This window comes from Podarcis raffonei, chromosome 3 (assembly GCF_027172205.1).
Source record: "Podarcis raffonei isolate rPodRaf1 chromosome 3, rPodRaf1.pri, whole genome shotgun sequence".
NCBI classification, from domain to species: domain Eukaryota; kingdom Metazoa; phylum Chordata; class Lepidosauria; order Squamata; family Lacertidae; genus Podarcis; species Podarcis raffonei.
In genome coordinates, this window is record NC_070604.1 from 105,781,625 (window position 1) to 105,807,178 (window position 25,554).

The 25,554-nt window shown below is 45.8% G+C and overlaps 1 protein-coding gene across 2 annotated transcripts in view; it reads right to left on the reverse strand.

The window, feature by feature from the left end:
• The window catches only part of SRF (serum response factor), a 66,458-nt gene that overhangs the window by 32,347 nt on the left and 8,557 nt on the right, over nt 1–25,554 (reverse strand). For both annotated transcript variants that reach the window (XM_053383404.1, XM_053383403.1), the window contains exon 2: nt 15,062–15,328. In XM_053383404.1, the coding sequence (XP_053239379.1) occupies nt 15,062–15,328 (267 nt within the window). The remainder of the gene's footprint in view (nt 1–15,061; nt 15,329–25,554) is intronic.

Genomic DNA, 25,554 nt, shown 5'->3' on the forward strand with positions numbered 1-25,554 from the left:
GGAGGCAACAGAGGGAAGTGGGTCTGTATTTAAGGCTGGAGTGAGAGACATGTTGTTGGAATTCAACTCCCCTCAGTCCCCGCCAATGGGGCCAAGAGGCAGGGACATGGGGAGTTATAGTCTAGCAACATAGCCACAGGTTCCTCACTTCTAATCTAAGGTCCAGTCTAGACATGCAATAGGAATAGGAGATAGCATGGCCTCTACCACTTTGGACCCCAGGGGGTGGATGCCATTTTTAAACCCTTTGCCACATAGAAAGTTCCCTGCCAAAAGAAAACTAGAAAATAGTACAGAATGGAGAAAGTCAGCCCTCTCTCTTGACCAGCCTTTCTTGGATCCCAAGAGAGATTGGTACTACAACGCCCATCATCCATGACCATTGGCTAAACTGGCTGAGGATGGTGGGAGCTGAAGTCCAGCAAAACATCTGGAGGGCCCACAAGTTTAGGAACTCTGCATCTAGCCTCTGAAGTTCCCCCAACCCCAGGTAAAGAGGACTCCACACATGCCTTGGCCTTACTTAGCTTGTGCAAGGAGGGCAAGAAAACAAACAAAAGAGACTAAAATGAATGTTGTTCCTAGCAGACCGTCTGCAAGTATCTAGCAGGCACCCGCAGCTTCTGCAGCATCAGCTGCCAAGTCAGGCTGGGGAGAAATTTGCACTTGGGAGATCTTTCAGCGGAGTTCCAAGTTTGCAGCGCAACCCCAAATTCAAACCTGAGGCTGCTGCTCCTTAACCGTTACTAGACAGATCTCAAAGACTTTGCAAGGCGTGTGCTGAACTCTTTAATGGAGACCATTTGCAGGAGCCTCTGTAATTTACAAATCCAGCTGGTTTAAGCTTCCGCTGCTTAGCACCCTGCAGTTCTTTGGATGCAGTTCTCAGCTCTTTTAAACAACACCACTGTTATTTCATTTAATTTATTCCTTTATTACAGGCATAGGCAAACTCGGCCCTCCAGATGTTTTGGGACTACAACTCCCATCATCCCTAGCTAACAGAACCAGTGGCCAGGGATGATGGGAGCTGTAGTCCCAAAACATCTGGAGGGCCGAGTTTGCCTATGCCCGCTTTATTACATTCTACTTTACACTTCCACCCAGCAGCTCAGGGCGACACACTTATGAGGTTCTCTCATTTTGTTGTCACAGCACCTCTGTTAGGTACGGCAGGCTGAGAAAAATTGAAAATGGACGTTCCAAGGTCACCCCACATAAGCTTTTTTTATAGCTACGTAGGGATCTGAAGCTGGTTCCGCCTGATTTGGGGCTCACACTTTATCCACCATGTTTTATTTAACCATGCTGGCTTTTAGCACCCTTTTAAGCTTGCATGTAACAGATATGCTAATCCAGGGGTCAGCAAACTTTTTCAGCAGGGGGCTGGTCCACTGTCCCTCAGACCTTGTGGGGGGCCGGACTATATTTTGAAGGGGAGAAAATGAACGAATTCCTATGCCCCACAAATAACCCAGAGATGCATTTTAAATAAAAGGAAACATTCTACTCATGTAAAAACACGCTGATTTCTGGACTGTCCGTGAGCTGGATTCAGAAGGCGACAGAGCCAGATCTAGCCCCCAGGCCTTAGTTTGCCTACCCATGTGTTAATCCCACCAACCCCCACAAGTACAGTTCAGAACGGGCCTTTTCCAGTCTTAGATCCCTAGATGTTGTTGGGACTACAATCCCCATCATCCTCAACCAGCAAGCCCAATGGTCAGATATGATGGGAATTTCAGTCTAACATCATTTGGGGACCCCAGGGTATGACAGACTAGTTTATAGCTTCTGGAACTAAATAGGCGATGCTAAATCATTTGTTCATCCAGAAGAACATGCTGGGTGAGTGGGGAATAAAAAGGGTCTATTTAATTTAAGAACAGGAGATGCGAGTGAGCGAGAGGCACTTGGAAATGAGCCAGGCTTGCTGAACGAGACCTGAAGAGCTTAGGAGAAACTGTACTCACAGTTCTTGCTGGGGAATAACGCAGGGTTAGAACAAAGGTTTCAGACTTGCTATACAAGATCATCAATTACCAGGGATTTAAACTGTGTGCACAGGCAATGTGAATTCTGTGCCATGCCTGATAAATCATGCAAACCAAGCAGCTTTGCATGATCTCTCACACCCCCAATCATTTTTTCTGGTTTTGCCAACAACAGGAGGGGCAAGAACAGCAAAGATCCACCCCAATTCACTGAAAATCTTATACAGCCGCCTTCCTAGTTTTTCCTAACACATCCACAGAAATTGCTAACACAATTTATCTTTGTAGTCACAGGGACTAGAAACCTTTTAAAAAATAAAATGGACTTCTCCACACTAACCATTCTGCCCCTGTCCTAAGAGCATACAACTTTCCAACTCTTTTAAGCAAATTGAGTCAAATCCTGGGATAGTTCAATTGATAAAACGCTTAACCTCAGAGTTGTGTGTTCACCTCCAACATCGAGCAAAAAGATTCCTGCACTGCAGGGAGTTGGAATAGATGACCCTTTTTTTAGATGACCCCAATTTTATGATTCTAAGTGCTGAGCAGTATTACCCTATAGGGCAGCCTTTGTCAGCCTTGGGTCCCCAAGATATTGCTGGACTACAACTCCCATCATCCCGAATCACTGGACCGGCTAGCTAGGGATGATGGGAGTTGTAGTCCAACAACACCTGGGACCCAAGACTGAAAAAGGCTGCCCTATATAGTCTTCAACTGGTGGATCGGGACCCACTATGTGTCTGGGATCAAAGGCGGAGGAAGTAATGCTTCTGAATGTCAGTCGCTGGAAACCACGGGGCACAGAGAATGCTGTTGGAGTTCGGGTCCTGTTTGCAGGTTTCCCACAGGCATCTGGCTGGCCGCTGTGAGAACAGGATGCTGGGCTAAGATGGACCACTGGCCAAATCAGCAGGCTCTTCTGATGCTCTTATCATATTGCCTAAAACTCTGATGAGCCCCAGCCAGTGTGAATCACAGACCAAGCCATCAAAAGCTGGGGAAGGCAACCTATCCACTTCTCCAGACTTTGCAGTACTGTTCTCCCGTTTTCTTTAAAAGGGAAACCAGGAACCAAAACTTCTTTTACTGCATTTTTGAGGGAACTCCGATAGCAGTGGCCACAAACTGACTCTAATACAGTGGTACCTCGGGTTAAGAACTTAATTTGTTCTAGAGGTCTGTTCTTAACCTGAAACTGTTCTTAACCTGAGGTACCACTTTAGCTAATGGGGCCTCCTGCTGCTGCTGTGCCGCCACCATCCAATTTCTGTTCTCATCCTGAAGCAAAGTTCTTAACCCGAGGTAATACTTCTGGGTTAGCGGAGTCTGTAACCTGAAGCGTCTGTAACCCAAGGTACCACTGTAGTTGGGTTTTGTTGCTGTGCAGCCAGCTGGCTATCCCCGACACTGTTTGTTTTCAAGAAGGAGTGAAATCTAATGGTCCTGTTAGCTAGGGATCATGGGAGTTGTAGGCCAAAACATCTGGAGGGCCACAGGTTGGGGGTGCCTGCCCTATATCTTAAGATTGCTCCTCTAAGCGAACAGCAATTTTCTGTAAGGAAATTAGGAAGCATCACACATGATGCTTGCACATGGATCTTCTCTGCATATGCTGAAGAGCATGCATATATGTATTCTCTCCCCCCCCACCCAAAAAGGAGACAAAAGATCCAATGATCTGCTCACAGCTTTCATCAAACTTCCTACACAGAAGCAGGGATGTTGCTAGGTATTTCACAGACACATGGCGCAAATTTGCATGGGCTAATTCATATGCGCATTTCGATCTCTGAGCTCGTGGGGACTGTGAGGGGCCAGAGGTCTCCCACACGCAGCAGCACCGTGCTTTGCAGCGTGGCCAGCGAGCCAGTCAAACTAAAACGAAAATAAAATCCAGTTTAAGAAGAAAACACGGGGGGTGGGAAGGGCAAGGATCTGGTGGAACCCCCCCCTGGACCAGCCCCAAAAGAACACCACCACAAAGAAGCAACTTCTGCATGAAGAAAACGGTAGCATCCCTTACATCGGGGAGGAAAATGTGAACAGAACTCATAGCAGCAGGATTCTTTGTGGATGACTGACTGGGGGGGAAAGTAACATTAATTCCTCTCCTCCTCACAGCAGGAAAGCTAAAGCTGTTAGCATTTCATAAGAAGTGAAATGGGGCTGGTGTGGGTGTAATCATCTGAGCATCTGCTGCCATAGAATCAGGAACCGGGACTGGGGCTTCTAGGGCTGAGGGGTTTTCTTCTCTCTTATGAGTACATTTCAGTAGCCTGTGACTCGCCCTCTGACCACATCTACCGGAACCCAGTTCCAGCACTCCTATTGCTGACACTGTTGCAGCTTGGACAACTGCAGGATAAACAGCCAAGGCTGGCCAGGATTTAGTAGAAGTCTGGAAGGCCTTTATTCTGCTGTGCAACAAACCCTACCATCCCCTTTTACCATAAAGCCTGGTGTCATATACAGTTGTCTGACGCTGTATTGTTTTTAATATTCGGTTGGAAGCCACCCAGAGTGGCTGGGGAAACCCAGCCAGATGGGCAGGGTATAAATAATAAATTATTATATTATTGTTATAGTATCAAGGCAGAGAGCTTCTGCTTTATAAACACACCAGGTTTCTAGTCCTCATTACAGTGGTACCTCTGGATGCGAACGGGATTCATTCCGGAGCCCCGTTCGCATCCTGAGCAGAATGCAACCTGCATCTGCGCATGTCACGATTCGCCGCTTCTGCACATGCAGGTGGTGTCATTTTGAGCGTCTGCGCACACGCGAGCAGCAAAACCCGAAGTAACGCATTCCGTTACTTCCAGGTCGCCGCAGAGCGCAACCCGAAAATGCTCAACCTGAAGCAACTTCAACCCGAAGTATGACTGTATTGTGGAGTTTTTTTTTCAAAGGATATGAAGCATATCGTAAGAACTCATGACTAGAAAATGATCTCTGGGAGCCTTTTTCAGGATCTGAGCTCCTTATAAACCCCTTTCCAACTATATCAGCTAACCTCAATGTTCCTCAAGTTCCAGCCTTACTCCCCCAGTCTGCTAATGTTTAACACATATTCCAAAGACTCCAACATTGCCTGCACATCAACACACCAAGCTTAGTTTTCCCTGCTCCTCCTGCCCTCCTTAGCTATCTTCCAACTCTATGATTCTATGATTCTATCTTCCTACCTCCATCGCCATAGGCAACATTTCTCTGAATTGCTGGGATTTCACAAGTGGGGAGAATGATGTTTCTCTCAGGCCCTGCTCGTGGGCCACCCAGAATGGGCCTGATCCCGTAGGGTTCATCTTAGGTTCTTTGTCAACAAATTTCACATTTCTGGAAAAATCCAAGTTTGATATTTTGGAAAGCAATAAGGAAAAATCATGACGATAGTTGAGCACTCGGTTATTACCCAGACCTCAGAAGGATGCACACAGTCTGACTTCAGGCGCATGATACAAAAAAGCTTTTATTTATAGTGGAATCTGAAAAATGGACACAACAAAGCTGCTCCTGAGGATTCTGAAGCTGTTTGGCAGCCATTTACTAATTGCATGATAAATGAATTCAACTGAAAAAGACCACCCTGCGGAATTACTTATTTATGTGGAACTAACTGTAACCCTCCCCCCCATTTTAATTTTGAATATATTTTAGATTTCTTGACGGATTATGATTCCTATGTTCTTATATATTGGAGCAGATAAATTGAGCTAAACGAGCCTCTTCTGCGGTGGTTCCTCGTTTGTGGAATGATCTCCCCAGGGAGACTAGCCTGGCACCTTCGTTACAAATATTTAGGTGCCAGGCAGAAACATTCCTCTTCTCCCAGGTCTTTGGCTAATTAAACAATCTGTGGCTTCTTAAACTGTTGGGAGGGTATAGTTTTGTTTGTTATGTTAGGTATTTTTGTGTTTTTATGCTATAAACTGTCCTGTGGTTCCCTCGGATAAAGGGCGGTATATAAATTTAATAAATAAACAAACAGGTTCACGTGGATGTTATAAGACCATAATTGTAGAGTTGGAAGGGACCCTAAGGATCATCTAGTCCAACCCCCTCCAATGCAGGAACCTTGACTAATGCTTCCATGGCAGATGGATCCATATAACTGAGAATCCTTAGTATATGTTTCTTTTCCTTTTCTTTCTCACTTTCTGTTTTCTGCGTTTGCTACAGAAGGCAACAAAATAATCCATATTAAATATTTTGCTCTATGTGCTGTTGGAAAACTTAAAACAAAGAAGAACGGCTGCAGTGGTCTGTTCCTTCTCTGTCCCTAGTACAGTGGTACCTCGGGTTACAGATGCTTCGGGTTACAGATGCTTCAGGTTACAGACTCCGCTAACTCAGAAATATTACCTCGGGTTAAGAACTTTGCTTCAGGATGAGAACAGAAATCGTGCTCTGGCAGTGCGGCAGCAGCGGGAGAGCCCATTAGCTAAAGTGGTGCTTCAGGTTAAGAACAGTTTCAGGTTAATAACAGGCCTCCAGAATGAATTAAGTTCTTAACCCGAGGTACCACTGTACAGAAATGCAGCAGGCCACCACAAGGAGAGCAGAGCTTCCCAAAACTCCTCCGTCGCAGGCCGGTAAACATCTGTGCAGGCTAGTAACTTTTGTAGGCTTATTTGCAAGGCTGATGTAAGTCCATGATTGCTACAGTAGATCTGAGCAGTGTATCTTTGGGAACTTTCTGGATAGTTTCCCACTTTCTCCCACCATTACCCATACTTTCACTGGTATGGTGTGAATGTTTAGTTATAAGGATTTCAGAGATTGTAAAGGTCCTCTTACCATTTCCTACCCATGGCTCTCTCCAGAATACATCTCAAACCCTCCGTTTCATTTGACCTAGAATGAGGTTGCAGCTAGAGCATAAGCATCCTTTGCACACTTAGTTTTAAATCTAGAGCCTAGATTTAAAACAATGTATGCAGTAATACACAGCAGATGCTTCTAACCCCAGCCTCAGGTCATACAGATCTGGGGTTTCAAGCTCAACCCCCTCTTCAATTTCCACTTTTCTCTTTCTCCACCTTCCAGCAGACGCTGCCCGTTGCCAAGCTGCTGTCTCCAGTTGCTATGTTATTTTGTGTGCCAGAATGTGAGTGGCGGAAAATGTTTCCATGGCAAGTTGTGCACCATCACCCAATAGGTGGATTTTGGGAAGGAGGCAGAACCCAGGTGAGCTGGTTGAACGGATGCAGCGAGATAAAGTAAGATATATTGGAACATGGGTATCACTCACAGTTTCGAGCTGTTATGTCCTGGAGTATGTCTCCCGACAAGTTTTCCAAAAAGGGGACACCTAACATGCATCTATAGACAAGTGGACACAGAAAAGATGCAAATGGCTGGCGATTCGCCTTCCTGAGTAAACCGTTCCAACCTTCTTATTTCGGTTTACTAGTTCCTTGGCAGGCCCATCATCTGTTTTAGGGGTGACAGACCTAAAGAGCATCATCTTAAAGGTGGCCCTCCATGGGGAATATAGGGAACGAAGTTCCAAAAAAGATGATAAAGCTGTTTATGCATGTAACAACAGCAGCTAGGACTCGTTATGCACAAAAATGAAAAGAAGAAGTTCCCACCAAAGAAGATTGGATACTTAAAGTGAAGGACTATGCGGAATCAGCAAAGCTAGCAGCTAAAATAAGAGAACCTAATGATGCTTGTGTTTTGTCGAAGAATGCAAGGCTTTCTTGGACTATTTAAAGAAATATGATAGCAAGAGGAATTTTTGTAAGCGGAATTTGAACTATGAGCAACAGAATGAGAGATTATTGTATGATGGTTATGGTGTAAGAGAGAGAGAAGATAGGATGCAGCAAGGAAGAGAAATTAAAAAATACCATGGAAAATGGGATGGGGAGTTGACAGAACGAAAGGAAAAATATGTATCATGTATTGGAAAATGCATGTGATTTTTTTGGGGAAATTTAATTAAATATAAATGGGGGGGACAACAAATGTGGCCCTCCAGACCTCTCTATCTGACCCTTGGAATTCTCCCCAGCCATATCCCCCACTAACCCTGCAATGCACCCTCCTTGTGGCCACACTGCAAGGTTAAGCAGAAAGGAATGTGGCTCTCTTGGGATGAGGAAGTGCCCACTCTGATCTGTCTGGTTCTCCTTCGAACCCACAACAGCAACAAAAGGGGCTGCAGCGCAGGGACAGAGCACACGCGAGGTTGCCAGTTCAAATCCTACCACCTCAAGTTAAAAGCACCACTGGTAACTGGAAAGAGCACAGACGAACTCTGTTCCAAAAACTAAAAACCCATTCAGTCCGAAGACTTGTAGCCGGTCAACAGCCACACACACACACACACACACACACACACACACACAAAAACAAGCTCTCCAAAGAGCACAAGTACAGGAATTGGCTCCTTATGTAACGGGCAGAGAAGGAATAAAAGATTCCTCAAATCCCTCTTCCTTTCTCCAAAAGGTCAAGAGCAGCAATAAGGCCCATAGTTCTAGCCTCTGCAGTCAGTCTTCTAAAATGCTGGCCGGAGCTTAGAACACGGGGGGGGAAGTGAGGGTGTGGGTACATTATTTTCTGCATGTAGAAGTTTTAGTGGGGTTTCCCCCCCACCCTCCAATTGTAAAGGCAAAGATTATGACCTAATCTGCAACACACCTCCATTGCTGAGCTGTGCCAATTGGAAAAACCCAATGCCCCCAAGCCTCAGGCGGCAACTCGCAGATGGCAGGATGCCTCCGAGTACCAGTTGCTGGGGACAGTGAGCCCTCATGCCCTACATGTGAGCTTCCCATAGGCATCGAAGGTAACCAACGTGAGAACAAAATGCTGGACTGATCGCCTTTTGTTCTGACCGGCAAGTCTCCATCTAATGTCCTTATGATCCCCATAAAACAAACACACCACAAGCCAGCTTGGTGAAGGTTGGGCAAAGGTGTCTCTCTAGGTTAGGGTTTCCCAAACTTCGGTCTCCAGCTGTTTTTGAACTACAACTCCCATCATCTGTAGCTAGCAGGAACAGGGGTCAAGGGTGATGGGAATCGTAGTCCAAAAAAACAACAACGCAGTTGGAGACCCAAGTTTGGGAAACCCTGCTCTACGGCAATACTAGGGAAGCAGTTCAAGCAATGCTGGTTTTCACAAGAGGAGTATTTTGCTTCATACAGTTGCCCGCTGAGCTCTCTATTGCGCCGGGGGTCGGATTTGTGACCCGAGGAAGCTATTACAGAAGCTTCATTTCCTGTATCTTCCAAAATATGAAAAAAGGAAATAAATGAGAGCCAGGGATTTTCTCAAGGTTGGAAATGGACTACAGCTCAGTGGGAGAGAGCAAATGCTTTTTCACGCAGAGGGCCGCAGGTTTAAAACCCGGCATCTCCAGTTAAAAGGGTCGGATGGGAGGTGATGGGAAAGACCTCTGCTCCAATCTGTGGAGAGCTTCTGCCAATTGAGAACATGCAACAGTTAGCCGAGGGATAGCTCAGTCGGTAGAGAATGAAACTCTTAATCTCAGGGTCATGGTTTCGAGTCCCACACTGGGCATAAGAGTCCTGCATTGCAGGGGGTTGGACTAGATGACCGTCGTGATCCCTACCAACTCTACAATTCTGTGAAATGGACCAATGGCACCTACAGTGAAAAAGATCAGCAGGCAGCAGATGATGGGAAAGGCCTCTGCCAGAGACCTTGCAGGGTAGCTGCTGACCAGAGCAGTCAAAGATGCGGAAGAGATAAAACCGTCTGACCTGGCCCTAGGCAGTCTCCTATGTGGCAGGACATCTGCCTTGCATGCAGAAGGTTCGAACCCTGGCACCTCCAGAGAGGGATGGGAAAGGCCTGCCTGAAACCCTGGAGAGCCATTGACAATGCTGAGCTAGCTGCACCGACAGCCTGACTCCAGTAGAAGGCAGCTAGCTCCCTATGTGGTGGAAGGGGCTTCCAAAACCCTGGTGGCAAAGAGGGAGAGAGCCAGCAAATCTGTGGCTGAATCCTACCTTCAACTCATCAGGTAGACTCAAGCAAACACTCTCTTCTCAGCCTGAACCTTTTCATCTGCACTTGGGGGTAGGGTAGGGACAGCAACCATGCCACTGACATTACAGGATTGTTGTGAGGTTCAGAGGATTGTTGACTTGGTCAGACCACACCTGGAGCCCTGTGTCCAGTCCCGGGCACCACAATTTAAGGAGGATACTGACATGCTGGAACATGCACAGAGGAAGGCAGCCAAGCTTTATGAGGATCAGTTGAGAGAGCTGGGAGTGTTTGGCAGCAAGAATACTATTGGCACAAAAACGGAAGCAAGAAAAATTATCGACGAAAGAAGAATGGTGGATGAAATTGATGGACTATGCAGAATTGGATAAATTAACTGGAAGGATTCGAAACCTGTAGGGCCAGAGATTCTTAGAAGACTGGAGTCTTCTTCAACAAACTATTTGAAAAGTAATAGTAATGAACTGATTATGCTAGTAGGACTGCAAGAAGTTTTGTAAGGAGAACTATTTGAAATATTGCAAGAAAGACTATGAGGAGAACTATTAGTTGATGATAATTAAAAGTAATAGATATATTAAGAAATGCAGAATAAGTGATAAAGAACGGAAAATCATCAGAGGTGTTGACGGAAGTCTAAAACAATGTATAAGAAGTTAAGTTACGTGATTGTTGGAAATAAGATGTTAAAAAAACTAATAAATAAATATATATAGAGAGAGAAAGAGAGTTGGGAATGTTTAGCGTGGGAAAGAGGAAACAGAGAAGAGATACAATAGCCATCTTCAAATATCTAAAGGGCTGTCAGATGGAAGATGGAGCAAACATGTTTTCTCCTTCACAGGGTAGGACTCGAACCAGTGGCTTCAAGTTACAAGAAAGGAGATTCCGACTAAACATCAGGAAGAACTTTCGGACAGTAAGAGCTGTTTGACTGTGGAACAGTCTCCCTCGGGAGTTGCGGACTCTCCATCATTGGAGGTTTTTAAGCCGAGGTTTGATCTGTCATGGATGCTTTAGTTGAGATTCCTGCACTGTGGGGGGTTGGACTAAAAGAGCCTGGAGTCCCTTTTCCAATTCTACAACTCTGTATTTTGTGAGATGCATGTATGTGCATGAAGAACTCTGGTGCCTCGAGAAGGTGCTTTATAAAAGCAGAGTAAAGTCATACAGATAGCAAGCCCAAGACCTTTTAAGCTTCCTGGGGGAAGGGGAGCAATTGTCCCACGTTATCAGGGCTGTCGGCTCCCTTTACTGATACGATAGCTGCTGAGAAGCGAGCTGTGAGTCAAGCCAGCAGAGGAACTGGTTGGAGACAGAGAGAGGGAGAGGGAGAGAAGGAATAGTCTGTTCAGCCAAGTGCTTCAATTCCCCGTGTCCTCCCTGCCCCCTTCCAAAACAGCACCAAAGCAAGAGACAGCTGCAGCTTATAAGGAATGTGAGGGGCCCAGCCAGGGACTCCGGGGAAGGAAACCGGGCCTTATATGGCCACGGAGGCAGAATCAAATTTTTATCAATGAGCGCGAGCAGAGAGACGCCCAAGGAGAGATAACCGAAAAGCAGGACTCCTCGGCGAGGGGCACAGGGTGGGCGGGGGGGGGTGAGGCAAGCAGCACCTGTCGCTCTACACCCCCTCAACCCACCCCACGGATCTCCCATCCAGGACCATGCTGCCGAGGGCAAGGCGAGGCTCAGCCCTGCTTCCACTTCGGCAGAGCTCCAGCAGAGTTGACAGGGCACAACTACTCAAGTCCCGGGGAAGGAGGGAGGAGGAGGTAAGGGAGAGACAACTGAATGCTAGGAGTCACGCTATATAGGAATCTTTACAGCCAAAAGGAGGCTCGGCCCATAGACTTGTCCCCTGCCAACACCACAGATCACCGAAGCCAGAATAATACTAATAATAATAATACGGAGGGGTCTGATTCTCTTAAGCCTTATTCCATGGGTGTAGCTCCCCTATAGGAGGAGGCGCTGCAGAGTTTGGGACTTTTTGGTTTAGAGAAAAGGCAAGTAAAGAGGTGTCACGATGGAAGCTTATGAAATTATGCATGGCATGGTGGCAGAGGATACAGGAATGGTTTTCTCCCTCTCTTGCAATCAATAGATGGTGGGCATCTATTGAAGCTGAACGTTGCAAGGTTTTAAAAAGTACTTCTTTGTGCAGCAAAAGATTGAACTATGGAACTCACTCCCACAAGAAGCAGGGATGCCCACCAACTTGGATGGCCTAATAATAATAATAATTTATTTCTATGCTGCCCATCTGACTGAGCTGACCCAGCTACTCCTGGCGGCTCCCAACAGAATATTAAAAACAATCTGTCTGTTTCAATCTGTTTTCAGATTGAAAAAGAAAGGTTTCAGAATGAGACGGGGTTGACTGTGGCTAAAAAAGTGAAATATTTGGGTGTGAATATGACAGCTAAGAATGTGAATTTATTTAAAGACAATTATGAAAAAACTTGGACAGAAGTGAAAAAAGATCTAGAAATATGGTCAAACTTGAAGCTTTCCTTGTTAGGTCGAATTGCAGTTATAAAAATGAATGTTTTGCCAAGAATGTTGTTTTTGTTTCAAACATTACAAATAATGGATAAAATGGACTGTTTCAAGAAGTGGCAGAAAGATATATCTAAATTTGTCTGGCAGGGCAAGAAGCCCAGAATAAAATTTAAGATATTAACGGATTCAAAGAAAAGAGGGGGGTTTGCCCTGCCAGACTTTAAATTGTACTATGAAGCGGCAGCTTTCTGCTGGCTAAAAGAATGGCTGCTTCTTGAAAACACAGACATTTTGGATTTGGAAGGATTTAACAATATTTTTGGGTGGCATGCATATTTGTGGTATGACAAGGTTAAAGCGCATAAAAGTTTCAAAAACCATATTGTCAGAAAAGCACTGCTGAATGTCTGGGTTAAATATAAGGACTTGCTGGAAAATAAGACTCCAAGATGGTTATCACCAATGGAAGCTAAGGCAGTTAAAAAGCTAAATATGGAGTCGAAATGGCCAAGATATTGGGAAATCTTGGAAAAGGAAGGGGACAAACTGAGATTGCAGAGTTTTGAAAAATTAAAAGGGAAGGTGAGAGATTGGTTACATTATCACCAAATAAATGAAGTGTTTAAATTAGACAGAAAAATAGGTTTCCAGGTGGAAAAATCAAAATTAGAGACTGAACTGTTAGAATCCAGTACTAAGAATTTGTCAAAAATGTATGATCTGCTGCTGAAATGGAATACACAAGATGAAATGGTAAAATCAAGTATGATTAAATGGGCTCAGGACATTGGTCATAACATCATGTTTGCTGATTGGGAAAAGTTGTGGACCACCGGGTTGAAGTTTACGGCGTGTAACGCCTTAAGAGAAAATATAATGAAAATGATTTATAGGTGGTACATAACCCCAGTCAAGCTTGCAAAGATCTATCACTTGCCTGATAATAAATGTTGGAAATGTAAAGAAAAGGAAGGTACATTCTTTCACCTCTGGTGGACGTGCCCGAAGATTAAGGCATTCTGGGAAATGATTTATAACGAACTGAAAAGGGTATTTAAATATACTTTCCCCAAGAAACCAGAGGCCTTTCTCTTGGGTATTGTCGGCCAGGGGGTGTTAAAGACAGATACAACTTTTTTTATGTATGCTACAACAGCAGCTAGAATACTTATTGCAAAGTACTGGAAGACACAGGATCTACCCACACTGGAAGAATGGCAGATGAAGGTGATGGACTATATGAGCTTGGCAGAGATGACGAGCAGAATCCGAGACCAGGGAAGAGAAGCGGCGGAAGAAGAATGGAAAAAGTTCAAGGACTATTTAAAGAAATATCATAAAATTGGAGACAGTTAGAATGATGTTGGATTAAAACAAATGGTTACTATCAGTAATGGTTATGACAAAGAGAATAAGGGTGATTAGCATAAATTTATAATAAAATAAGGCAAGACTTCGCTGAATAACTGTAAGAATTTGGAATACAGAAACGGGAAGTAAGAGGAGGTCGAGGAAGTAAGGTTTAGAAATTGGGTTATGAAATGGTACTTGTTTTATGTTTTATTATTGTTGAATGTTTGTTCATGTATGTTTTGTTTCTGTTATATAAAAAATTGTTCAATAAAAATATTATTAAAAAAAAAAAAGAATATTAAAAACACAATAAGACATAAAACATTAAAAACTTCCCTAACCAGGGCTGCCTTCAGATGTTTTCTAAAAGTCAGATAGTCGTTTATTTCCTTGACATCTGATAGGAGAGCGTTCCACAGGGAGGGTGCTGCTACCAAGACGACCCTCTGCCTGGTTCCCTATAAGCTTCACTTCTTGCAATGAGGGAACCACCAGAAGGCCCCCAGAGCTGGACCTCAGTGTCTGGGATGGACAAGGTGGGTGGAGATGCTCCTTCAGGTCAAAGAGGACTGGACCAATTCATGGAGGATAAAGGCTATCTGCTGCTACTAGCGACAATGGCCGGGCACTGCCTCTGAGGTCAGCAGCAAAATGCCTCTGAATGCCAGCTACTGGGAATTGCAGATTGTTGCTGGTGCCCATGTCCTGCTTTTGCAGGCTTCCCACTGGCACCTGGGCGGCCAGAAGAGGATGCTGAACTGGATGGGCCACTGGCCTGATCTAGCAGGTTCTCAAATCATTCACACACACACACATGGGTGAGTGGCTCTTTCCATGTGGGAGGCTTGAACCTCTGCCGGACGGGCAGAGTCTCTTGCTACTTGAGTCGGCGCCCCATGTGACTCGGAACCCTGGAAGATCCAAGGTTCTAAAAGGAGCATGGAGACCAATTGATGAGAACAGCAGGCTCCCTTGCTGCAGATGTTTGGTCCCCCTCAACACAGGTTCATCTTCCTCTCCCACACACGCACAGTAGACCCACCCAACAAGCCTGAAATCTGCCCACCTGTGCTCTGTAGTCCTCCCAGGTAAACCTTCTCCAAGGTAGAAGGCAAGGTTGCAAGTACAAGGTTCTTCCCTCCCCAGAGACTTGTAGGAATAATTCCCCCCTCCTCCAAGCCCTCCACAGCACGAAAAAGGGAGGGTGTCTATACCTTTGTTTCTCCACTGCTATCTGACTCGGACACCTGATAAGTGAGGTCCGTCTCCTCAAAGCCCGTAGCGCTCATGCGCTGATCAGTGGTTGGGTCTGACCGAGGAGGAGAGTCAGGAGAGTTCAAGCATGTCTGGATCAGCGCTTTCCCCGTCTCGCTGGTGATCATGGGCTGCAGCTTCCGCGTGGCGAACGTGTAGACGTGGCCCGTCTCGCTGGCCACGAGCAGCAACACCTGAGTGCCCGTTAAGGTGGAGAGTTCGTAGGCCTGCAGGGTAGAGAGGAAAAGGAAAGGGTCAACAACGAGGCGCGGACCTTCGCAAGACCCTGGTTCCCACGGAGAGGGAGCCCAACCGCTCACGAGAGGATGTCGCTTGGTTTTAGCGGTATTCACAAACGGTATTCCTTCTGGCTCCGTAGAAGGAAGCTTACTACACTTGGGCGCAGAACCTTGCTCTGGGTTCCAGAGAATTTTCATTTAAAACAAAATATAATTGTAGAGCTGAAAGGGACCCTAAGGATCCTCTAGTCCAACCCCCTGCAATTCTCCCCATGTGGGTATTGAACCTGCAACCTTGGCATTATCAGCATCACACCCTAACCAGTTGAGCTCTTCAGAAGTTGGGTTGAGGAGTTATGCTTGAAACAGAAAATTGAGCGTTGTTCGAAGCCCGACATGACCACACCTTCTAGCAACTAACTATTGGCTGCTGCAAAATGTGATGCTGGACTAAAACAGCTCAGGAATGGTCAAACTGTAGGACTTTGGAGGGAAGGCGTCCACTTTGCTTTTCACTAGAAGAATCCTGAAGCTCACTAACCAGACCCAAGTGCAAAACAGTGGCCTGGAGACACAGCCTGGTACAAACTGGGGGTGGTTTGAGCCAACTACCTAATGCAAGAGCCCTGCTGAATCAGGCCTAAGTAGTCCAGCATCCTCCCCCCTGACCCCTCTCTAGCCTTCTTTCTCAGCTACAAAGCCTGAAATACGAAGACAGCATCATATTCACTCTGCAACAAGGGAGGGAGGGGGACAAGAAAGCTTAAAAATAGAGAGCACATCCTGTCAAAAGACAAGAGTGAAGACTGCCCAATCTGATAGAAAGGTTATAGAGGAGAAGATGAGTGAGGAGTCAGTCCTATGACACCAGACAACAACGATAATGTCCAGGGCTCCTGCAGCAGGACTCTACAGCCAAAACCGGAGGCTTTCCATTTTACCAAGGGCACATCCACACCATACGTTTAAAGCAGTGTGATACCACTTTAAACCGTCGTGGCTTCCCCCAAAGAATCCTGGGAGATGTAGTTTGTTAAGGGTGTCGAGAGTTGCTGTGAGACCCTCAGAGAGCTACAATTCCCAGATTTTCCTGTGAAGGAGGATTGGCTGTTAAAACCACTAGGGCAACTGTAGCTCTGTGAGGGGAATGGGGTTCTCCTCATGACTCTCAGCACCCTTAACCACCGACAGCTCCCAGAATCCTTTGGGAGAAGAAGCCCTGACTGTTTAAAACAGCATCGTACGTATGGTGCGAATGCGGCTGAGGGAAGCACAAACTCATTTCCCCCCCACTTGTAACGAGCCAGGCGCCTTTTATCAGGCGTCTGCTAAATGTGTCGCTCTTCTTTATCTGCAGCACTCATTGCTCTTTCCGCCAGCACCATGCCGGCTTCACAAACATGGCAAATTGGGGCTGAGCTAGCTCCTCCAAGGCCTAGCCGGCTGGCCTGCCTCCCTCATTAATAAGTCCTTCAAAACACAAAGGCCAGCTCTCTTACCAAGAACAACTTGGGGGGTGAGAGTGGGAGCCTACTTTGGCAAACAGCCACCCAGCAAGCACGGCAAACATAGGAATGTTGGAAGCCAGCTTCAAATTAGAAGGTCGGACTACTTTCCCATCTAGCCTACTCTGACTGGCAGCGGCTCTCCCAAGATCTCAGGCACAGGCCTTTTCCATCACCTGAAATCTGAACCAGAGTCTAACAAACTCTCCACTTGATGGGCATAGAAGCTCTTGCACCTCTCGAAAAAGGGTGTTCCTATATGCTACAACAGAAGGACGCGGGTGGGGCTGTGGTCTAAATCACAGAGCCCAGGGCTTGCCGATCAGAAGGTCGGCGGTTCAAATCCCCACGATGGGGTGAGCTCCCATTGCTCGGTCCCAGCTCCTGCCAACCTAGCAGTTCGAAAGCACGTCAAAGTGCAAGTAGATAAATAGGTACTGCTCCGGCGGGAAGGTAAACGGCGTTTCTGTGCGCTGTTCTCGTTTTGTCAGAAGCGACTTAGTCATGCTGGCCACATGACCCGGAAGCTGTACATTGGCTCCCTCGGCCAATAAAGTGAGATGAGCGCCGCAACCCCAGAGTCGTCCGTGACTGGACCTAACGGTCAGGGGTCCCTTTACCTTTATATGCTACAACAGCAGCAAGAACGTTAATCGCAAGAAATCGGAAGGGGAATAGGACACCAACAAAGGAAGAATGGCAAACTAAATTGTATCAGTATTTGTAATTAGCAAGCATGACAGAAGCAGTTAGGAACCAACCAAACCAAAAATTCAAAACGGAGTGGGAATGTGTAAAAGATTATCTGGGGAAACGTTCTCAAATAAAATCCCTGATATGCTCCGACTTAATTTGCAAAGTAAAGATCAGATAGGTAAGATATATCAGGTATGTCCAACAGGTCGATCGCAATCTACTGGTAGATCCCTGGGAGGTTTTGGTAGATCGTGGTGGATCCCCGGGTACCATTCCATTGGTAAATTAGAATCTGGCCCAGCCCGCCCTCCATTGTCACATGATCTGCAGAACGGAAGATGGAGTTTACTGAGTGAGGCTGTTAGTTTCCACAGCGATCTGTTGGTGAGTGGCTGTTCCCCTTTCTCCCTAAAAGAAGCTCAACAACTTTGACCAGAACCCCTAAAAAACGGGCAGTTTTTAATTCTGGGAGTAGATCGTAGTCTCTTGGGAGTTGGCCACCCCTGAGATATATTATGTATTAGAAAGGCAAGAAGGAAAAACAACACAGTTGAAAAGCGAAAGACGACAGAAGCTGAGGTGGTGGGAAGTCACTTGTGTAGAAATATTGTTATTGTTTGATTTTTTAAATATGTGTACAATATATGTTAAAGAGTGAATGGAATATGTATATGAATAACCAATTTAAAACTCAATAAAAACAATTTTTAAAAAGAAGCAGCTTTTGCACCTCTCCAACCAGAAGACCAAACAAGCAACTGCTCTACTGGCTTGTCCATCACTTTGTTTTATGTTTTCTGTATACCTTCCAAGAAACTTCTTTTCAGGGTTTTGATTCAAGTCCCACTTTTGCCATAATATGTGGTCTCGAGTGAGGCACTCCGAACCAGCCCTGCCACTTCACCTGAACTCTGAGTTCTGAAGAGGGTGAATGAGAACCATAAACGCCTTTTTTGCAAATTAAAATGGCAGTACCAAAGATTTGTTAATGTTCTGCAACTGCACTCTTATCTTTTTGTAATAAAATGTTAAGCAAAATAAACAGTTCATTTAAATATACCTGATTGTAGCTGAGGTGCACTATTTCTTCAGACAAGGCAAAATTAAGTATGCTCAAATTCCAAGGTAGAAACTTCTCATGCCTCTGCTGCTTATACAGGAACACGGTGCAAGTCAATTCTGTTACAATCAACAGGAGTTGCTTACCGCCTTCTGTAGGTGGGTCAACCGCACTCAAGAGCACTTTCTTCTTCCTCTTAAACACAGCCACATCACTAACTAAGCAAGCCGGCAGGTAGAAACCTGAAGGCAGCTTGCTCAAGCATGGCAATTACATTTGTAAAGCAGTAGTGGGGAGAATCAATCCTTAAACTGGGGATAATTCAACCGGAGATTCAGGGGGGAAACATTAAATATGCAAGTAGAGAGGTATACGAATCATGAGGAACACCTTTTCCCCAAACTATTTATGTCAGCCATAGTCAACCTGGTGCCTTTCAGATGTTGTTGGACTTTCAACCCCTGTCAGCTCCAGCCAGCCAAAGCATATAGCAGTGCCTCTTGCCTGACAGTCCCAATTTTGAAGCTCCAATGTTAAGAAACCCAAAACAAAACATGGGCAAAGACTTCCTTGTTTTTAATCTATGTACAATGCTTTGTCAAAATCAAGTGCCTTGTCCTTTTTTACTCAATATGGCATAAGTTCCTCTGCTATGCTAACTCAATTGAACAGCCCACTACACCACCTGTACAACAGACAAGCATGTGGAGAGGTTTAGCCTGGAGAAGAGGAGGTTAAGGGGTGATATGATAGCCATGTTCAAATATATAAAAGGATGTCACATAGAGGAGGGAGAAAGGTTGTTTTCTGCTGCTCCAGAGAAGCAGACACGGAGCAATGGATCCAAACTACAAGAAAGAAGATTCCACCTAAACATTAGGAAGAACTTCCTGACAGTAAGAGCTGTTCGACAGTGGAATTTGCTGCCAAGGAGTGTGGTGGAGTCTCCTTCTTTGGAGGTCTTTAAGCAGAGGCTTGACAACCATATGTCAGGAGTGCTCTGATGGTGTTATCTGCTTGGCAGGGGGTTGGACTCGATGGCCCTTGTGGTCTCTTCCAACTCTATGATTCTATGGTTTTACTGAGAACTGAATTGACCCACCTTCTTCTCATATCTGACAATTGAATGAGGCATTGTATTTTCAGCAGTTTCTTGGGGTTTTTTTACCCCTCCTCTGTATCTGCGTTTTATTTTTCTACTTTCACATTCCTTTTTATTTGCCATATCCATTATTTTTATTGTATTCTGTATGTGTTTATGTCAATAAAGTTTGATTTTTTTTTAATGAAAAAATAGGTGTCTTTTTCGTAGGCACATGATAACAACATTCTCAGCTTATCAGAATACAGACTGTAACTAACAAATACCTTATTTACAATTTCCTAACAAGTTAAGATAATTGGAGGATTTCCAAGGCAGGTAACTGCTCAAGTGAACCGGCGCATAGTTACGAGTCTAGACTCCTGGAAACACAGACTGGTACTAGATTCTGATCACTTGTGAGCAAACATGTTCTAGTTATTAAATGGTTCTTATTTGTTACCTCCTTCCTCTAGAAAACAAACTGAACGAGTGGCAAGCCTGACTGAAATAAGCAAAGACCCACAGAGAAGCAAGTTCAATTAAAATGAAGGGTCTCACAAATGGCACAGTTAGCAAAACTTTAAATTCAATCAGGGTAAAACCCAATAACTTAACACAAGACTCTCCATGTGGTGGGATTTAAATCCAAACACCTTGGTTTAATTGCATGTATGTGTGTGTGTAAAACATTTTGCTATATTATGTGGGGGGGGGGAATCAACTATACATAAATTCCTGCTTTTGCCAATTATCCTGGTACTGCAGACAAAGTATATTTGCATCAAAGTACCTGCAGCATCTTTTCTGACCTTTCCAGGCAGCCAAAGCCACACTCAGTAAAACTCTAAAGACCCAAGCATCTTTCAAATGTGCTGCAAGGCCTTGTTCGTTAAGTGGGTTTTCATAATGACCAATGTCAATCTGGAGGAGATGGGGAGTTGTAACATTTCTAAGGGTTTTCTTTCGACTTTAGTTCCCTTTTCTTCAACTGGGCATTCTGTTCCAATCCCACAGCCCATGCTGGAGAACGGGAATTCCCTTGCAGCCCATACTATCGCAGAGTTTAAACTGAACTAGGCCCCAGGAGCCCAGTTGTCACAACAGAGGCTTTTGCAGGGAGACTCTGGCAGCTGAGGAGCAGGACCCTCCCCAATTCCTCCCCAACTCCTAAGCCAGATAGCAATCTGGACCACACAACTTATCCCTCAGATAATTACTTCCTCCATCCAAATCCCTTCCCCTGCCAGTTCCAGTAACCTAGCACCCACAGGAGTAAACTAAAAAGTCAGCTAAGGTGCCTAGGTTTTTTAGGCCAAAAAGGACAGGCAGAAAAGGAAATTTCATGACACAGCTTTTAAAAGGACAAGAACTCTGACCTTTTCTTTAAAAATGAATATACTTTAATTGATTTTAAGAACTCCAGCAACTATTATGCACATATTTTAACATTTCCCCTCATTGAACCTAATTTTTTTCTCTAATATTTTCTAAGGCTTGCTCTGTTTATACCAGTCTTTCCCAACCTTGTGCCTCTAGATGTTGGTGGACTATAATTCCCATCATCCCGCTGGCTAGGGCTGATGGGAATTGTAGTTCCATATCTTAAGAGAGCTGTTTTACACATTCCCCTGGCCTCTGCCTTTCTTACATGCTTCTACAGGCCCCTAGCCCAGGCTCTGGCTTCTAATCCACAGGCCTAACACTGTAGGAGCGCAACTCCTCCAGAGGTTTGGGATTATTTTTTCCTAAATCTACTGTTTTGCCAATGTTTATAAATATCGTGCGCACACCCCGGTCCCAGTCTCAACATTCTGCGTACTTGGCATTGGAGAGTTCTCCTTCAGGAAGGCTCTCAGAAAACAATCAACCCGGCACATTGGCACAAGGTGTGGCACCAGTGTGGCCATCCAAAAACACTGTTCCCGAAAACAAGACCTCCCATGAATTCTTGCTATCCAGGGTAAAGCAGAAAGAAATATGTGTCATCTTTCTCAGCTACGTATTTGGCTTATCCAGACAGAACACAACCAGCCTCTCTCTCTCTCTCTCTCCCTCTCTCTCTCTCTCTCTCTGTGTGTGTGTGTATACACATAGTTTTCGGCAAATTCACCTTCTAAAAAAGAAGAAGGCTCTAGGCCTGGAAGGCACAGTCTTATCTTGCAACCCCCACCCCTAACCTAAAAATGTCAGAGGACTGCTTCCGATTACACAGCAGGGAGGGAAAGGTACTTCGCACATGCTCAGAAGCATGGTCAGCATTCCTTCACTTGTGAAAGAAGTCCCAATTAGTATCCAATTAGGCAACGGTTTTCTACCTGCTGCATACGCCAGTCTCCTCCATACAGTCTGCACTGGTTAGCTTGTGATTCGCTACCTTATCAAACCCACTCAATGCCAGCTACCTGCACTAGGGGGCAAGAAATCTCACTTCAGAGAACCCTTAACAAAGGCAAATGACACTCTGTCTTCTGTTATCGTGCTTGGGCAGTTTGCAAGCAAGAGTCAAAGCTCACTGCTTTTTTCCCTCCCATCACCACCAAAATCAGACACAGCACCAAACCAGACCCAACCATAATCTCCTATGAGGACCACAACAGCTTTGCTCTCCATCCAAGTCACTTGCTTCAGGGGGCTTTCTTCATCCCTGGGCCAACACAATGACAGGAGGAGGAACTTACTCAGGGGAAACGGCACTGCAATTGACAGTTGACCACAGGCCATCAGTCAGCGAGAGGAAGCGGAGTCAGTAGAGCTTTCAGAACGTCAGCCAAAGTCATCACCAAGCAATATGCCACAGCCTGACCTCTCTTAGATACCACGCCGACCTCCTGGGCGGACTTGCCTCCTCACAGGTGCCCTTTACCCCCACCACCACTGACAAGGTCAGAGAGCAGAAAAGCAGCAGATCGGGCAGTTAATTGTCAAATCCCGCAGCTAAGGCTCTCCTCCGGCCATTGCACAGTTTGGGTCTGACAACAGGAGGAGAACAATGCTGGAAGAGGCAAAAGGTCCAGCTAGTCTCATTAGAGCTCAGTTGGTTACAGTGCGGTGCTGACAGCACCAAGGTTGCGGGTTCGATCCCCAGAAGGAACAGCGGCATATTCCTGTATTGCAGGGGCTTGGACTAGATCAGCCTTTCTCAACCTGTGGGTCCCCAGATGTTGTTGAACTACAACTCCCATCACCCCTAGCTAGCAAGGCCAGAGCTCAGGGATGATGGAAGTTGTAGTCCAACAACATCTGGGGACCCACAGGTTGAGAACCGCTGGACTAGATGATCCTCAGGGCCCCATTCAACTCTATGATTCTCTGATTCTTAGTCCAGGAAGCTGTAGGCAGATAGGTGCCTTGTGGAGTCTCACAATCAGGACATAAGGAAAACCGCCCTTCCCAGCAAGTTGTGTTCACAAGTACAGCAATGAGGTTCTTTTTGTCTCTCATGCCTACCAGTAGTTGTTCACAGAGCTATCCTTTATCAACGATCCCGAGGGGTGGGGAACATAAAGGTAAAGGTAAAGGGACCCCTGATGATTAGGTCCAGTCGTGACCGACTCTGGGGTTGCAACGCTCATCTCGCTTTATTGGCCAAGGGAGCCGGCATACAGCTTCCGGGTCATGTGGCCAGCATGACTAAGTCGCTTCTGGCGAACCAGAGCAGCGCACGGAAATGCCGTTTACCTTCCCGCCGGAGCGGTACCTATTGATCTACTTGCACTTTGACGTGCTTTCGAACTGCTAGGTTGGCAGGAGCAGAGACCGAGCAACGGGAGCTCACCTGGTCACGGGGATTCAAACCGCCGACCTTCTGATCAGCAAGTCCTAGGCTCTGTGGTTTAACCCACAGCGCCACCCGCGTCCCTTTTGGTGGGGAACATGTTGTTGTTTAGTCATTTAGTCGTGTCCGACTCTTCGTGACCCCATGGACCAGAGCATGCCAGGCCCTCCTGTCTTCCACTGCCTCCCGCAGTTTGGTCAGACTCATGTTTGTAGCTTCGAGAACACTGTCAAACCATCTCGTCCTCTGTCGTCCCCTTCTTCTTGTGCCCTCAATCTTTCCCAACATCAGGGTCTTTTCCAGGGAGTCTTCTCTTCTCATGAGGTGGCCAAAGTCTTGGAGCCTCAGCTTCACGATCTGTCCTTCCAGTGAGCACTCAGGGCTGATTTCCTTCAGAATGGATGCGTTTGATCTTCTTGCAGTCCATGGGACTCTCAAGAGTCTCCTCCAGCACCATAATTCAAAAGCATCAATTCTTCGGCGATCAGCCTTCTTTATGGTCCAGCTCTCACTTCCATACATGGGGTGGGGAACATGCAGCCCTCCAAATGCTATTGGACTCCAAACTCCTGCCAGTCCCAGGCAGCGTGGCCAATGGTGGGAGTTACTGTGCGTTGTTCTGGTTGCCTCACCTCAGGATGTCAAAAAGGGTTTGGAAAAGAGGGACTAAAATGATCCAAGGGAGTGGAGCGACTCTGATTTAAAGAAAGATTGCAGCGTTTGGGATACTTTTAGTTCAGAGAAAGAGGCGGCGTGGCAGAAGTTTTAAAAATTACGCACAGCACAGAGGTAGAGGAGACTTTCTCCCTCTCTTAACACTAGAACTTCTGGACCTTCTGCTGCTTTGGGATGGACGAAATGAAGTATTTATTTGCTCAGGAGAGAGTGAAGCTATGGAATTTGCTCCCACAGTGGGGAGCGATGGTCAGCAACTTGGATGGCTTTTAAAGAGGATTAGTCAAGTTCATGAAGGACAAAGGCAATCCATGGTTACTTGCCATGATGGCTATGATCTGCCTCCATGGTTGGAAGCAGTAATGCTTCTGAATATCACTTGCTAGAAACCACAGGAGGGGAGAGTGTTCTTGTGCTCAGGCGCTGCTTGTGGGTTTCCTACAGGGATCTGGTTGGCCACGAGGAGAAGAGGATGCAGGAGCATCTTATCTGGTCCAACCAAATATGGAAGGGTCAAAGTTCCCCACCCCCCATTCTAATTAACTTACAGCAGCCCTTGTCTACATGGTGCCCTCCAGATGTCTTGGACTACATCTCCCATCAGCCTTGGCCAGCGCACGTATGCTAGCTGGGAATGATAGGAGTTATAGTTCAAAACATTTGGAGGGCAGCAGGTTGGCAAGGGTTGGCCTCCAGCAGTAAATGCAGACCAACGCACATCCATGCATCCCACCAAATTCAAGGCTGTATTTGCTCACGTCTCTCTTGCTCCAGAGCACCAAGGCTAAAATGCAAGAACAGTTTGTCTCCTAAAGAGCAAAACAAACTGGGTGTTCAAGAGAGAATGCAACACTGGGAAATGCAGGTTCTTTGTTTTTTGCCCAAAGAACAGAGTAAATCACATATTCTGTCCAGCAAAGGGTAACTGCAGCTAACACTTTGCTTAAGTGGCAACTTCGGGCAGTATACATATAACACCACTTGACCCCCAACTGAACCATTTCAGCAGCCTCAAGATCTCTGTGAGGATTTTACCAAAATTCAACTACCCTATCAAAGAATAAAATGGGACAAGGAGCATTGAAATGCATCAGAAGACTGGCTTTCAAACCTGCATCCCGGTGACAAACGCATAACAATGCAAAATATATACTAAGAAGTCCCCAAGCATGGGGAAAGCAAGATGTGCTCAGCAGTTGAAGCCTCTAATTTCATTATCATTGTCACTGCTTCTCTGCAAACAGCTTAATAGACAAAGCACTGGAGACAACGAATGCCTTGAGCTACAGAAAACCAGCAGTTAGCTGCAGATCTTGGCAGAATAATTCCATAAAGAAAAGGGGGAGGGAGAGTGCCTTAAATGCTTTCGTGCACTGCTTGCTGAACTGACCTCTACAGCAGCAAGACTCCAGGTGATCA